General features: G+C 38.2%; 1 protein-coding gene across 4 annotated transcripts in view; it reads left to right on the top strand.

Moving 5' to 3' along the window:
- LOC128983058 (uncharacterized) overlaps positions 1-15,526 on the top strand; it is a 118,654-nt gene that overhangs the window by 72,885 nt on the left and 30,243 nt on the right. For all 4 annotated transcript variants that reach the window (XM_054402211.1, XM_054402219.1, XM_054402202.1 and 1 more), the window contains exon 6: positions 8,250-8,394. In XM_054402211.1, the coding sequence (XP_054258186.1) occupies positions 8,250-8,394 (145 nt within the window). The remainder of the gene's footprint in view (positions 1-8,249; positions 8,395-15,526) is intronic.

The following is a 15,526-nucleotide window of genomic DNA, read 5'->3' as shown; positions in this document are numbered from 1 at the left end:
GATCATGTGTTCATACGTATCAAGTTTTGAGGTTGAATCAAAAGAAACAAACTGGCATAATATATTCTAGGGGTGGGCGAGTGCAGTTGGCTCTCGATAGTCCGACACTTAACAGTCCGACACGCTCGGTAGTCCGACGCGGCGGCAAACTACAGTAGACAGCTGTCTAGACTGACATCGGTCTAGGCGTCTCACGTGTTTCTGGTAGCTGGTTCCAGTGTTCAGTAGCCAAGTGACTCGTGCATACGTACTGTACTTTTGGTGATCAAGTGACAGTTTACCTTCAGTGTTTTTAGTGTTAGAGTTTTGTTAAGTGTTGTGTGATGGCGAGCACAAGTGGAACCAATAAACGTAAGCATAAAACATTAACTCTTCCCGAAAAATGGGAAATTATTAAGAGGTATGACCGTGGTGAAACTCCCACGGCTATTTCTAAGGTTTATGACATCGGGCGACCTACCGTTTATGACATTTTGAAAAATAGGGAAAAAATAGAACATTTTATAAAATGTGTTGAAGACGATTCTAAGAGAAAAACACTTAAAATGAGCGAATATCCCCAAGTTGAGGAAGCTCTTTATGCGTGGTTTAAACAGCAAAGAAACAGACATGCCCCGATTTCTGGGGATATTTTAAAAGAGAAAGCACGGTTTTTTTATCGTGAAATCATCAAAAAAGATGATTTTCGTGCCAGCGATGGCTGGTTTGAAAATTTCAAAAAGCGACACGGTATTCGTTTCTTACAGATGAGTGGAGAGAAACTATCTGCCGATGTGACAGAAATTTCTAACTTTATTGAGACCCTTCAAGCTAAAATCAATGAACTAGGCCTTACGCCTGAACAAGTTTACAATGCCGACGAAACCGGCCTAAATTGGCGGCAACTTCCAACAAAAACTTTTGTAACAGGGGATGAAAAAAAGGTTTCTGGAAGAAAACTTCAAAAAGAAAGAATTACATTAATGGTGTGTTCGAATGGCGCTGGGAGTCATATGTTAAAACTGCTAGCTGTCGGTAAAAGTAAGAACCCCCGGGCATTTAAGAACATCAATATGGATTCCCTTCCAGTTGTTTACATGAATCAAAGCCGAGCTTGGGTAACTCAAGACGTTTTCAATGACTGGTTTTTTAACCATTTTGTCCCAGAGGTAAAACAACACTTAAAGAGTAAAAGTCTGCCTATAAAGGCTCTTTTACTGTTAGATAATGCTCCCGGACATCCGGACATGGAGGGATTAAAAGTGAAGACAACTGGTGGTTACATAGAGGCCATGTATTTGCCAAAAAATACAACTGCTCTGATTCAACCAATGGATCAAAATGTTATCAAGACAATGAAGGCACATTATAAGAAGCGTCTACTTATGGATATCGTCTGTCAACCTGACGCAGACATCACATCACTTTTGAAAAAATTTAACATCAAGGATGCCATTTTAAATGCAGCATTTGCATGGCAACAAGTCAAACCTGAAACTCTAATTAAGTCATGGAAAAATGTTTGGCCAGAAAACCCACTCCTCCAAAATAACGACGATGGAAATGACAATGGTCAAGATGACAACGGAGTTGTGGAGGACACACTTACACTTTGCGATGATATTAACGTTTCGCAAGAATCTTCAGAAGACCTAAGAAGATGGGTATTAGACGACAACCTGTGTGCTGACCTAACAGATGAAGATATAGTACAGGAAGTCATATCTAATGAACAAGACGACACAATTGAGGAGGCCGTGGAGGCAAAATACACGATCAGCTGTGACGAAGCTATGTTGGCTGCAAACACTTTGATTCGCTGGTGTGAAGAGCGTGGACTTGACTTGAACAACGTGTTAATGTTGAGACACATTCAAGAAAATGCAATGACAGACTGTTTACGTAAAAAGAAACAAAAGACTATCACAGATTTTTTCAACCCGTAAATGTGTAGGCCTACACCGCAGTTACAGTACAGTAATTACAATGTTGTAATGTATTTAGAAAAAACGGAGCACTAGCCTACATTGTATTTTAGTTTTGATTTATACTGTACTGATTTTTGTATTTTTATATGCAATAAATTTTTCTTTTTTGTAATATGTAATGCCTTAGTTGATTAGTTTATACCTATAACAGTTAAATAGTACGTGATATGTATTAAAAACTGGTTTTTCTTAACGTATGCAGTTAAATTCAGTGAAATAAAGCTAACCTTTGGTAGTCCGACGTTTTTTAATCCGACACCCCCCCGGTCCCGTAACTGTCGGATTATCGAGAGCCAACTGTAGTGATTTTTCAATTCGAGTCGAGTCGAGTCGAGTATTTGAGTAAAAACTCAAGTATCGAGTCGAGTCGAGTAGTTACGCGTTAAGTAGGCCTAGGCCCAGGGTTTAAGCTGCGGTAGTATTTTTAGCATCTTGCTATTCAAAACTTAAAAATGCTAAATTGTTTTGCAGGCTAGGCCTATGGCAAATTTTCTACAAATAAAATTGAAAGATGTAATGTTCAATCAAATGCAATATTAGCCTACTGGTATTTTTTGTTTTAAATGCTTAAGTTATTGAATAATATTTTTTCTACAGTTAACTTAGTTGTCTTGAGAGTTTGTAGCATTTTGCTGAAACAAATTTCATCCTAGCTTAAACCCTGCCTAGGCCTAAATAGGTAGTTTAAGTATCCCACATTTTCTAAGTTTGGTTACTAATTATTAGTTCCTCTTATTTTAGGCCTAGTAAAAAATTGGTCACAAAACCTTTTGACTGTAGCCTGGTATAGCCTATTTGGCATTTCTTTAATAAACTCACATCTTTCTAGGTTAAGTTACAATTCAAACTGTAGGGTTGTCATGTTTCTGCCACCAGATTGAAAATTGCACAATCAAAATCACAAACAGAACATGTTTATTTTACTTTTCCTACAGTTACCTAAAGCCCCCCATACACTATCGAACATGCCACCCGACCTGACAACCTGACCTGACGACAGACCCATCATCCAACCAGACTTATGTCGGGTGTTTCCCACACACTATCGAGCATGTTACCCAACAAGTCAGGTGAAATATTAGTTCTGAGATGGATTTTGAAACGACTGTTAGCTGTTTCAGGGGGATTTTTAGCGATGATTTTAGGGATTTTTAGAACCTATGGAACTAGGCTCTTAAATTTTCAATTTTATTTTTAACGAACTTCAAATCACACTCTGGATACAGTTCCTTGCACTTTTCCATCAGGATATTGTGCCCCTATGTGCATGTTTGTTGCAATAGAGTTTACTTTTGACATCCCACAACGCCTTCTGGTCTCTGTAGAGTTAAATAAATTTTGACCAGAACTGTTTATTATTATTAAATGACATCATGGAAAAATGGGACGGTTATCACGCACAACTCGCTAAATACAAGTTAACTGGAAACTGTGGCTAGTCGGGCGAGCAGTTCGACGGTTTCCCACACACGGTCCAACGTTGTGTTATATACTTCGATAGGTCCAACATGTCAGGCGGACGGCTCGAGTCGGTTGGTGCTATCGGACCGAGCATCCGACCTGACATATCCGTCGAGCATGTCGGGTTGGAACACACACTGTCCAATATGTTCGACAAGACGTTGGATCCCGACATGTCCGTCCAACATGTTGGATAGTGTATGGGGGGCTTAACAATGTACATGTTCTCTCACTGATTTGAGAAAGCAAAGTGGCCAATTCGTTCATCAGTAAGACAATGTTAACATTGTCTCACTCTAATTACTTTGTCTAACTCCAGATTTGCAACGTGAAGGCACGAAATAAATAGTGAACGCGTAACATGCAGGCAACGTCGTATGCGCGCAAAATACGTTGGCAGCACTGGCTGTAAATCAGCTGGTCAGCTGTTGTACTGTTGTATTTGTCATTTCACATTAAATGTTATATTAAAAGTTCACTTCTGTGTAAAAATAGGTTATGTTTCTTCACCAATTTATTTGTTTTATGGTAACTGTAGGAAAAGTATAATATAATGTGCAACTCGAGTTTAATGTACAATTGCCTCACTCGAGAAACCATTCCTCACTCGCCTACGGCTCGTGAGTAAGGATTTCTCTCGAGTGAGTCAATTGCTCACTTTTCTCACTAGTTGCACAAATAACTATTTTATTAAACTTCCACTAACAAAATCAATTTTATTTCAAGTTAGGCCTACTTGTAACTTCAAAGTAAAAACATTCAAAACTGACGTTGACATAACTTCACTCCAATCCATTGTTTTGTTGTTACGCTAGCTGTCACCATATCTGCTCTCTCTCTCTCTCTCTAGTCAGTCTACTCATTCTGCTTCTGCTTTGTTTTCCTATCAAAAAGCTGTTTTGCAGGGCTGACGTTGCCATATTTATCATTAAACCATTATGGTGAATGTCGGCAAAATTATCATAAAATTGCTATAGCTTTTATTTTGTAAAAAAGTAAATAGTTTGACGAATTTAAATCATGTTTATGTAAACTCATTAGAAAATTATACTGATAGTTTGTTTACGCCAATACCACAGTTGTAAAAGTACAAAAATTACCGTCCATCTGGCAGTTTAAAGTGGAACTGATCAACTGATCTTTTATTTCTGCCAATACCCAATGAGATTGCGTCATTCAGATGCATCGATGTTCCTTGCAGTAAGTTATCGGTTTGTAAAACTTAACACCAATACCGATTAATGTGAAAAAATATTATGCTATAATAGGTTATTTTTTATTTGTTGTATTACTATATTTTGGTATAAAATATTTTTTTATTTATATTTTTTGGTATAAAATATTTTTATGGCAGTTCAAACTAACTGTAGGCCTACTTAATAATATCTTCAAGAATCGTCTGCCATTGTTATACTAGTCACGAGACTCCCTTGTTGACTATCGACTATTGCAATTCGATAGATTCATTCAATGCTTTATTTAAACTTACTGTATCGTTATCAAGACGTATTGTTGACTGTTGACTGTTGTAGGAAAGTGAAAGTCTTAAGTAGTCCTCTTGCTAGCTCTGCCGAATGATGATGGTTGTTTGTTGAAAATTTGGTTTAAGCTGGTCTAACCTAACCTATATGAGTTTTTAGATCGTTGTTTTTTGTAGGAATGGGGATTAAATAAGCCATCAACACAAAACAAAATAAATACGGGTGTAGAAAATCGTGAAGTGGCACTATTTATAACTACTCGACTCGAATTTTCAAGTAGTAATTACTTTGAAAAAACTCAAGTAATTACTCGAAGGTAGAGTACTCGCCCACCCCTAATATATTCTTTTAATTGACAATAGTTAAATATAGGTACTGTGAAATAAAGACTTGATTCCTAATTCCAAATCAACTAATGAATAAAATAAATTGTTATTTAATTATTTTTGTCAAATTAAGTGATGGTTGCTTTGAAAATAATTAATTTAACATGAGTAAATATTAAAATATTGAATCTTCTTGCAAAATTAATGTAGATCATTATATTAATAGAATAATGTAGTTGCTGTGACTGGGATACACATGATAAACTGTTGGGACATAATCATGATTTACGTTTCATTTAGAAATATCTTAAGGCCCAGGCCCACCTTTTAAGGGTTTCAAGTTATGGGCCAGAATTAAGTATATACTCTTGAGATGACGAGATAAACCTTTATAGACTAACGTTTTGAGTTTTGACCCATTCAAATTATAATTATCAGCTAAATTGTATTGCTAATAATTCACTTAGGTATGCAATCTGATAAATTTTACCAGGTACGAAACAGGAAAAGGTTTTACGATAGGCCAAGGTAGCAAGATTTGAGTTTGGTTTATAAAATGCAGTAGCCTAAATAAATACTGAATGTTTTCTTATAAATCAGACTATGACATATACTAAATTAATTTATTTCATCTTAAATGAGCATTATTTTGTAAATTAAATCAACACGCCCCCTAATTGACAACATGCTAGTCTGTTTGTTTTGATTTGACCTCAAAATTTGACATGTGAACATTGAACACATGATTACACTCACTACAGCCAAAAAGGTTCAACATAAAGAAAGGAATAGCTTAAAGATATTCCAACATAACAACCACTTCTATCTTAAAAAATCCAACTGTAGGCCTAAATATTTTTGGTTCAATTTTCAACCACTGGATGGTTACTGTATTAGTTTATTCCAAACATTTGCAGACCTTGTAAACTGATTAGATGCGTAAAAAGGACTGTCTCCCTCACCTGGCCGAGGCCCCACTAGTAAAACAGGCCATGCTGCAGCGTGGGCTGCGCAACACTACATCATAGTGGTGGATAGTTGAAGCAGCAGTACCTGCGGATATTGTTAGTCTAGCAGCCACTGTCAACATAGATAATGTGTTGTGTACTAACCTTTGGCATGTATTGCTTGTTGCAGGATGGTGAAAGCAGCTGTACCCATGGGTATTCTTTGTCTAGCAGCCACTGTCAACGTAGATCCTATGTTCTGTACTAACCTCTGGCATTCATTGCTTGTTGCCGGATGGTGAAAGCAGATGTACTTGAGGGTATTCTTTGTCTAGCAGCCACTGTCAACATTGATACTGTTTTTTGTACTAACCTCTGGTATTCATTACTTGTTGCAGGATGGTGAAAGCAGATGTTCCTGTGGGTATTCTTTGTCTAGCAGCCACTGTCAATGTAGATCCTATGTTCTGTACTAACCTCTGGCATTCATTGCTTGTTGCAGGACGGTGAAAGCAGATACACCTGTGGGTATTCTTTGTCTAGCAGCCACTGTCAACGTAGATCCTATGTTCTGTACTAACCTCTGGCATTCATTGCTTGTTGCAGGATGGTGAAAGCAGATGTTCCTGTGGGTATTCTTTGTCTAGCAGCCACTGTCAACGTAGATCCTATGTTCTGTACTAACCTCTGGCATTCATTGCTTGTTGCAGGATGGTGAAAGCAGATGTTCCTGTGGGTATTCTTTGTCTAGCAGCCACTGTCAACGTAGATCCTATGTTCTGTACTAACCTCTGGCATTCATTGCTTGTTGCAGGATGGTGAAAGCAGATGTTCCTGTGGGTATTCTTTGTCTAGCAGCCACTGTCAACGTAGATCCTATGTTCTGTACTAACCTCTGGCATTCATTGCTTGTTGCAGGATGGTGAAAGCAGATGTTCCTGTGGGTATTCTTTGTCTAGCAGCCACTGTCAACGTAGATCCTATGTTCTGTACTAACCTCTGGCATTCATTGCTTGTTGCAGGATGGTGAAAGCAGATGTTCCTGTGGGTATTCTTTGTCTAGCAGCCACTGTCAACGTAGATCCTATGTTCTGTACTAACCTCTGGCATTCATTGCTTGTTGCAGGATGGTGAAAGCAGATGTTCCTGTGGGTATTCTTTGTCTAGCAACCACTGTCAACCTAGATCCATGTACTAACCAGTATCAGTGGCTTTACATTTTTTTACATAAATGACTGTTATCATAAACCCTGTGTTCTTTATTAACCTCTGGCCTTCATTGCTTGTTGCAGGGTGGTGAAAGCAGATGTTCCTGTGGGTATTCTTTGTCTAGCAGCCACTGTCAACGTAGATCCTATGTTCTGTACTAACCTCTGGCATTCATTGCTTGTTGCAGGGTGGTGAAAGCAGATGTTCCTGTGGGTATTCTTTGTCTAGCAGCCACTGTCAACGTAGATCCTATGTTCTGTACTAACCTCTGGCATTCATTGCTTGTTGCAGGATGGTGAAAGCAGATGTTCCTGTGGGTATTCTTTGTCTAGCAGCCACTGTCAACGTAGACCCTATGTTCTGTACTAACCTCTGGCATTCATTGCTTGTTGCAGGATGGTGAAAGCAGATGTTCCTGTGGGTATTCTTTGTCTAGCAGCCACTGTCAACGTAGATCCTATGTTCTGTACTAACCTCTGGCATTCATTGCTTGTTGCAGGATGGTGAAAGCAGATGTTCCTGTGGGTATTCTTTGTCTAGCAGCCACTGTCAACCTAGATCCATGTACTAACCAGTATCAGTGGCTTTACATTTTTTTACATAAATGACTGTTATCATAAACCCTGTGTTCTTTATTAACCTCTGGCCTTCATTGCTTGTTGCAGGGTGGTGAAAGCAGATGTACCTGCGGGTATTGTTTGTCTAGCCGCCACTGTTATCCTATATCCTGTGTTCTGTACTTAACAGTACCAGTGGCTTCCATTTTTATTCACAGAAATGACTGTTATAAACCCTGTATGACTGTTATCATACTTCCTGTGTTCTGTACTAACCTCTGGCCTTCATTGCTTGTTGCAGGGTGGTGAAAGCAGCAGTACCTGCGGGCATTGTTTGTCTAGCAGCCACTGTTATCATAGATTCTGTGTTTTGGCAGCGGCTCCTCTGGCCCGAGGGAGAGGTGTTTTGGTTCAATACCATTCTAAACAAAAGTTCTGAGTGGGGAGTATCCTTTATTTGCACTTCACCACACTCAAATTTAAACATAGCTTGTTTGATTTTCTTGTAAGTTATTTACTATTAAAAATGTAACCAAGATTGTTTTAGATTTTTAGAATAAATTGATTTCAGCTAGCTTACCCTAGGAAACGTCCAGATAGGTAGGTACACAGACAAGACACAGACAACACCCAATATTTAACCCCCTTGGGGAAGTGTAAACGAATATAGTTCAATCTCCATTTATGAGTGTAACCCGGGTCTGCGCCAAAAATCCATACCTAATCCCAGAGTTGAAAAAGATTATCTTTGGCATTCACCGACTGCGCCGGCACTAGTCCAGGTAGGCGAGATCTTGGTTTGGTACCCTAACTTAGAATATAAACAAACCACACATCCTTATGTTTTACAGCAAATTTAAGAAGTCTTGGTGTTCGCTGCATCCGAATATTTTTGGTTTTCTTATTGATATCAAGGAATCACAAACGAACACCATCGATGTATATATAACCTAACTGGATCGCTCCCTGGCATGAGAATACGGCTCTGAAAACGAGCCGCCACGCTGCTCACCTGAGGGGTACAGAGCGGCCCCACATCATTGAGTTAGCATTAGCAACCGCCGACATATCTTGCTTTTAACCTCCACTTTGTAATCAAAACGTTTTGAATTAATTTATTTCTGTTATTAGTTCAATACTGTATGTATTTTTTTTCATTACTTAGAATATAAAAACTATTACCGTATACAAAGACCCAGAACACACTTTTAAAACTTGTTTTGCATGAAGGCCTACCCAGCCGTGAATCTATAACCAAGGTCTGTATATACATTGCTATGGATCATCATTCTTTTTAACCGACTTCCCCACTACCAACAAAATGAGGAGGTTCTCAATTTGTCTGTGGCGATGTTTTTTTTTTCTATGTATGTTCACCAATTTCTCTGTGATTCTTTTACCGATCAGCGTGGTTCCACCACCAAAATAACCAGGAGAGTTTCTATTTGGTAACCTATATAGCATTGTGTTTAAGAAAAATATTTGTTTGGTGAAAAATGCTAAAAACCTCAAATATTCAACATTTATTTTGTTTATATTTTTGCAGAGAAGGCAATAAATAATAATAACATTCCTACAGCTGTTAGTTAAAACCATTTAAATGAAGCTACAGACAGTTTCTTCATGAAACAGTTGCTTCATATTGATTAATAAACTATTTCTTGCCATGGAGCCTAAATAAGTTACATTGAAAAAATTCATTTTGTTTTGGTTACTATAAAAAAGGTATTTCAACATTTGACCTGATTTGTGTATGATTCTGTTTTGAGTAATATTCTGACTTATAAAAATATAGTGAATAGCTGTATGATATTGACAATTTAAGGTGTATTGTGAAAACCAAAGCATTCGTAAAAACCGTGTCTCCTACTTCTGCGTCTGAGGTTCGTGAAGTCGTCTTATTAATAGGATCAAAAAAAAGTTCTGGCATTGATGAAGTCCCATGCAGCCTTCTCAAACTTTGCAATGAAAACATCTTTGAAGCATTGGCCTGCGCTATTAACAAGTCGTTTGAAACTGGTTGCTTTCCTGATTCGTTGAAAACTTCAAAGGTTGTCCCTGTATTTAAGAAAAATGATCCTCTTAATGCAAGTAACTACCGGCCTATTTCTGTCCAGCCTTGTTTTGGTAAAATCTTTGAGATTATTTTTCTTAAAAGATTGCTAAGTTTTATTGAAACAAATAACATCTTGTCAAATAACCAATTTGGGTTCAGAAAAAACATGTCTACCTGTGATGCCATTTTTGCCCTTTTAAAGGAAGTATATAACCACCTTGACATATCTGACAGCTTAGTATGTCTCTTTTACGACATGACAAAGGCTTTTGATCTTCTTGACCACAGGATCCTTCTGGATAAGCTGCGAATGCTTGGCATTTCTGGAAACCCACTGCGATGGATTTCATCGTATCTTAAAGATCGGCACATGATTGTATCCTGTCAATGTGGACAGTTAAGCAAATTTATCTGCCAATACTGATCCCATTGACAAAACTCATCAATCTGTCACTTCAGTCAGGAACTTTCCCATCTGCATTGAAAATTGCAAAAGTCATTCCAATATATAAAAAAGATGATCCACAAATTTTAAATAATTACCGCCCAATCTCAATCTTACCAGTTATGAGTAAAATATTTGAGAGGATCTTTCTCACTAGGCTTCAAAACTTTTTGGAAAAACATAATATTATCTCAGAAAATCAATATGGATTTAGACAAGGAAAATCCACGATAGACGCTGTAAATAAATTTATTGAAGATGTAATTGAAGGACTAGAGAATCGAAAAAAGACACTTGGTGTCTTCATCGATCTTTCAAAGGCGTTTGATTGTGTTGATCACGACATACTGTTAAGGAAACTGGAGCTCTGCGGCATCCGTGGAGTCCCACTTATGTGGCTTAGATCTTACCTCGAGGGTAGGACCCAGTACGTACAGGTGTCGACTTGCAGATTAAAGACCTTAAGGGTCTGTCAAGGGGTCCCACAGGGTTCAATCCTTGGTCCAGTTTTGTTCTTAATTTATGTTAATGACCTCCGCTCCTCTATGGTCGGCGGAAAAGTCATACAGTATGCAGATGACACGACTCTCAATCAGAATCCCAAGAAAGTCTTGAAATTGAAAGTTTTATCAATTTGAATGCATGCATCCAAAAGTTTCAGTCTGAAAATTTAAACACGAATCAGTCAAAAACGACGTACATAAATTTTTCCCTTCGTCACCGTAACGACGAGACAACGCCAACTGTAATGATGGATGAAACCTGCCTGAAAGAGGTTGATTCCACAAAGTTCTTAGGGATGCACTTGGATAGAGTGCTGAACTGGCAAAATCATGTAGATAGCATCTGTCCAAAAATTGCAAAAGGGGTTTTTGCCTTGCGTAATCTCAAGCCTGTAATGAGAGTAAGAATGAATGAAAAAGAACTTTTATTACCTTTAGAAAGGTTTTTAATAACTTGAACAATACTACATTGAATTATAATGGACTTGTTTACAAACACAACAAAACAATAATAAATAATTGAAGACACATGTTTTTTTACTACATTCTTCCTCCCTAATGTTAATGAACGTAGTCATTTAAATAATTAGGAGGTCTTCTGCTTCTGAAACTTCTTCTCGGATATGTGTCATGGTTCTCTCCTCTAGAAGCTTCTTGTCTAGGTTGTAAACTCTCGGCAGTAGTATTCATTTCATCTTCTTGGTTCTTTGATGATGATGGACTAGGAAAGTATTCAGGTTCAGGTTGAGAAGTGGGTAATAGAATATTTTCATCACTCTCAAAATCGGTTTGCTCTATGTCGGTTTGGTACTCACCAACCGGAGCAAGATGACGTGTAGACACGGTAGTTTCTCTTCCGTCAGGCAACTTAACATGAGCATACTCGGCATTCCCGTGAAAAAGTTGGACCTCTTCAACAAGTGGCTCATACTTGGACGTACGATTGAATCTCTTCAAGTAGACAGGGCCGGAATTGAGAAGCCATGAAGGAGCTGAAACACCATTGTTCCCAGATCTACGTGGATGTAAGAACATACGCTCGTGAGGAGTTTGATTTGTGGCTGTGCAAAGTAATGATCTCACTGAGCTGAGGGCATCCTCTAAAACTGTCTCCCATTGGTTTATTTCCAAGTTAAGTGATTTCAACACCAGTTCAATTGTTTTCCATAGAATGCCGTTATACCTTTCTACTTGCCCATTACCTGCTGGATTGTACGCAGTGGTTCTACTAGTTGAGATTCCAAGTGAGTTCAAGTAGCTTTTTAAGTCTTGGCTCAGAAATGATGTTCCTCTGTCCGAATGTATGTAACTAGGAACCCCAAAAGTAGAAAATAATGTTTTTAGTTTCGACTTAACTGTTGACGATGACATGTCTGAACAAGGGAAAGCGAAAGGGAACCGTGAAAACTCGTCTACTATTACTAATAAGTAACGGTTTCGACTTGATGAAGGCAGCGGGCCTTTGAAATCGATATTCAGCCGTTCAAATGCAGAAGTGGCTTTAATCAAAATCCCTTTGTGTTTGAAGAATCTAGGCTTCACAGCAGCACACACATTGCAGGAGTTTGTTATTCGTCTGATTTCATCAATCGAGTAGGGCAAGTTTTTACTTCGAACCCAGTGGTACAAACGTGTCACACCTGGATGACACAGATTCGCATGTAAATCAATCAACAGTTTTTCTTGATTTTAGATTGAAGAACATACTCTAGTCAGGGCATCTGCAGCCATATTATCTTTACCGGGTCTATATACAATATCATAATGAAAACACGACAATTCCAGTTTCCACCTCATTATCTTTTCATTTTTCACTTTGCCATGACGGTTGTTATCGAACATAAAAGAAACCGACCTCTGGTCAGTAATCAGTTTGAAATGTTTACCAACCAAATAGTGACGCCATTTCCGCAGTGCTTCCACAATAGCTTGTGCTTCTTTTTCGACACTTGAATGTCTTTGTTCTGCTGGAGAAAGTATCCTTGAGAAGAATGCGACTGGACGGTTCGATTGACTCAAAGTAGCAGCAATGGTACTCTCAGATGCATCAGTTTCTACGATGAACTGTGCTTCAGGGTCAATGCAGCTTACTACAGATCCGATGATTTCACTTTTTATAGTTTCGAAAGACTGGAGCCCTGCTTGGGACAAAGGGAATGTAGTACGCGCAAGTGGAATCACTTTGGTAGCATAATCTGGTATAAGTGATGCATAATGTGAAAACATACCAAGGGTCCTCCTCAGTGATGCGGTGTCTCTGGGTGCAGGTAAATTTTTCAAAGGATCTAGTCGACTGGGGTCAGGCTTGATAGTTTTGTTTGATATATGATAGCCCAACAAGTTGATCGATCGCAGTGAAAATGAAGACTTCTCATTATTAATAGTTAGGTTGTATTTGGATGCAGCTTCGATAAACTTTTTTAAGTTTATATCGTGTTGTTCTTGTGTTTTTCCACAGATTGTGACATCATCAAGATAGGCGTAAGTGTCTTGTAACTGTTCTGTTTGGATGACTTGGTCAATTACACGTTGGAATGCTGCCACCCCATTAGTGACCCCAAACGGGATACGCTTAAACTGGTAGAGTTGACCACAGGCCTCAAAAGCTGTGTAGTGCTTTTCTTCATTTCTTATCTTTACTTGGTGGTAAGCACTTTTCAAGTCGATAGTACTGAAAAACTCATAATTTGCAACTTTGTTAACAATATCATCGATTCTAGGTAGTGGGTAAGCGTCCAGTAATGTAAAACGATTTATAGTCCTGGAGTAGTCAATGACCATTCTTTTTCTATGATTTTCAGTAGTAACTACTAATGCTTGAGCCCTCCATGGAGACATACTAGGCTCTATAACGTCGTCTTTCAGCAATTTACTTACTTCGTTTTCAATAAACTTTAAATCATCGGTGCTATGGCGATGATACTTGATTGCGATTGGCTTACATTCCGGTTTTAAATTAGAAAACAAAGATACCGGTTCTACAGTTGAGGCTGCCACGCTACATACGGTTAGTTGTGACTTGTTGCCACCAAAGACTACTTTAATACTTGCATGGTTTTTCAAAATATCATGTCCAACAATTATATCTGCACAAAGATCTGGTAACAATGAAAGATTAACTTGCCTGTAAAAGTGATCAAGAATGACAAGATTTACTTTGCATTGACCCGTTATGTCGGACGTGATTGATGTAGTAGCCATTGAGACAGTACCCCTACCTGGTTTTATAGGAATACCTAAATTAAGAGCAGTAGATTTGTTTATAAAACTTAGAGAGCTTCCCGTATCTATCAAAGCAGAGACAGATTTACCATTAACTAGGGCTTGTACTGTACTCTTTGTTAACCCACCGGGCGAAGCTGCTAGGTCAATAGAGTTCATTACTTCTTTAGATTTATCCAATTGCTTGGTTTGTAGTTTACCTGCCCTGCAGACCTTAGCAAAATGCCCCTGTTTACCACAGTTATGACAAATTGTATTTTTAGCTGGACATTTGACCCTAGGATGTCTTAGATTACCGCAAAAGAAACATTTTTCAGTCACAGCAGCTAGAGAACACTTTTCCAAACTGCTTGAAGTTGCATCAACATTCTGATTGCTCGCTTGAGTTTCTTGGGACGAAGTTGCATTTACTATAGATTGGAAAGATTGAAAAGCTAATGATTGTTCATGTGCAAGTTCTAGGGATCTGGCTTGACTATATGCCTGATCTAGTGTCAAGGAAACATTTTCTAGTAAGCGCTGGCGAATAGCAGAAGATTTTATTCCAGCAATAAATGTGTCACGGATATAATCATCCCTATTCTTTTCAGCTGTGACAGCTTTAAACTGACAGTTTTACTTAGTAATTTTAAAGCCTGGAGATATTGGTCAATAGTCTCCTCAGGTTGCTGCTGACGTGCAGATAGTTTATGTCTGGAATATACTTCATTTACAGGTTTTACATAGATACTTCTTAGCACAGATATAGCATCGTTATACGTACCGCTTTCACTTATGTACTCGTTGATTTCCGCAGTAATAAAGTTTATAAGTATTTTGAGTTTATCAGAGTCGGATGGTTGTGGTGTGATGCTGGTAACAAAATTCTGAAATGTTTTGTGCCAATGTGTCCATTCCTTACTTGCAGATGATGAGCTTGGATCTACACTAAACTTGTCTGGCTTTAGGATCGTATCCATTTCACAATATCAAGTTATTAAAATTGTAATGAGAGTAAGAATGAATGAAAAAGAACTTTTATTACCTTTAGAAAGGTTTTTAATAACTTGAACAATACTACATTGAATTATAATGGACTTGTTTACAAACACAACAAAACAATAATAAATAATTGAAGACACATGTTTTTTTACTACAAAGCCTTTATGTTCAACACAAGTTTTGGTCATGGCCTATTATAGCCTCATTCATCCCCATCTTTCCTACGGATTAAGATTGTGGGGGGGTTGTGCCAGACAAAATTTTAACAGGGCATTTAGGCTTCAAAAAAGAGCCATCAGATTAATTGCAAATCTGAGGCGGAGAGAGTCGTGTAGACAAGCATTCAGGGAGCTTGGAATTTTGACCCTACC

The sequence above is a fragment of the Macrosteles quadrilineatus genome, unplaced genomic scaffold (genome assembly GCF_028750875.1).
Source record: "Macrosteles quadrilineatus isolate MER2022 unplaced genomic scaffold, UCM_ALF_1.0 Scaffold_1__1_contigs__length_201487025, whole genome shotgun sequence".
Taxonomy (NCBI): domain Eukaryota; kingdom Metazoa; phylum Arthropoda; class Insecta; order Hemiptera; family Cicadellidae; genus Macrosteles; species Macrosteles quadrilineatus.
Note: the sequence above shows the minus strand (reverse complement) of the source record. Positions and strands in the feature narration are given on the sequence as shown.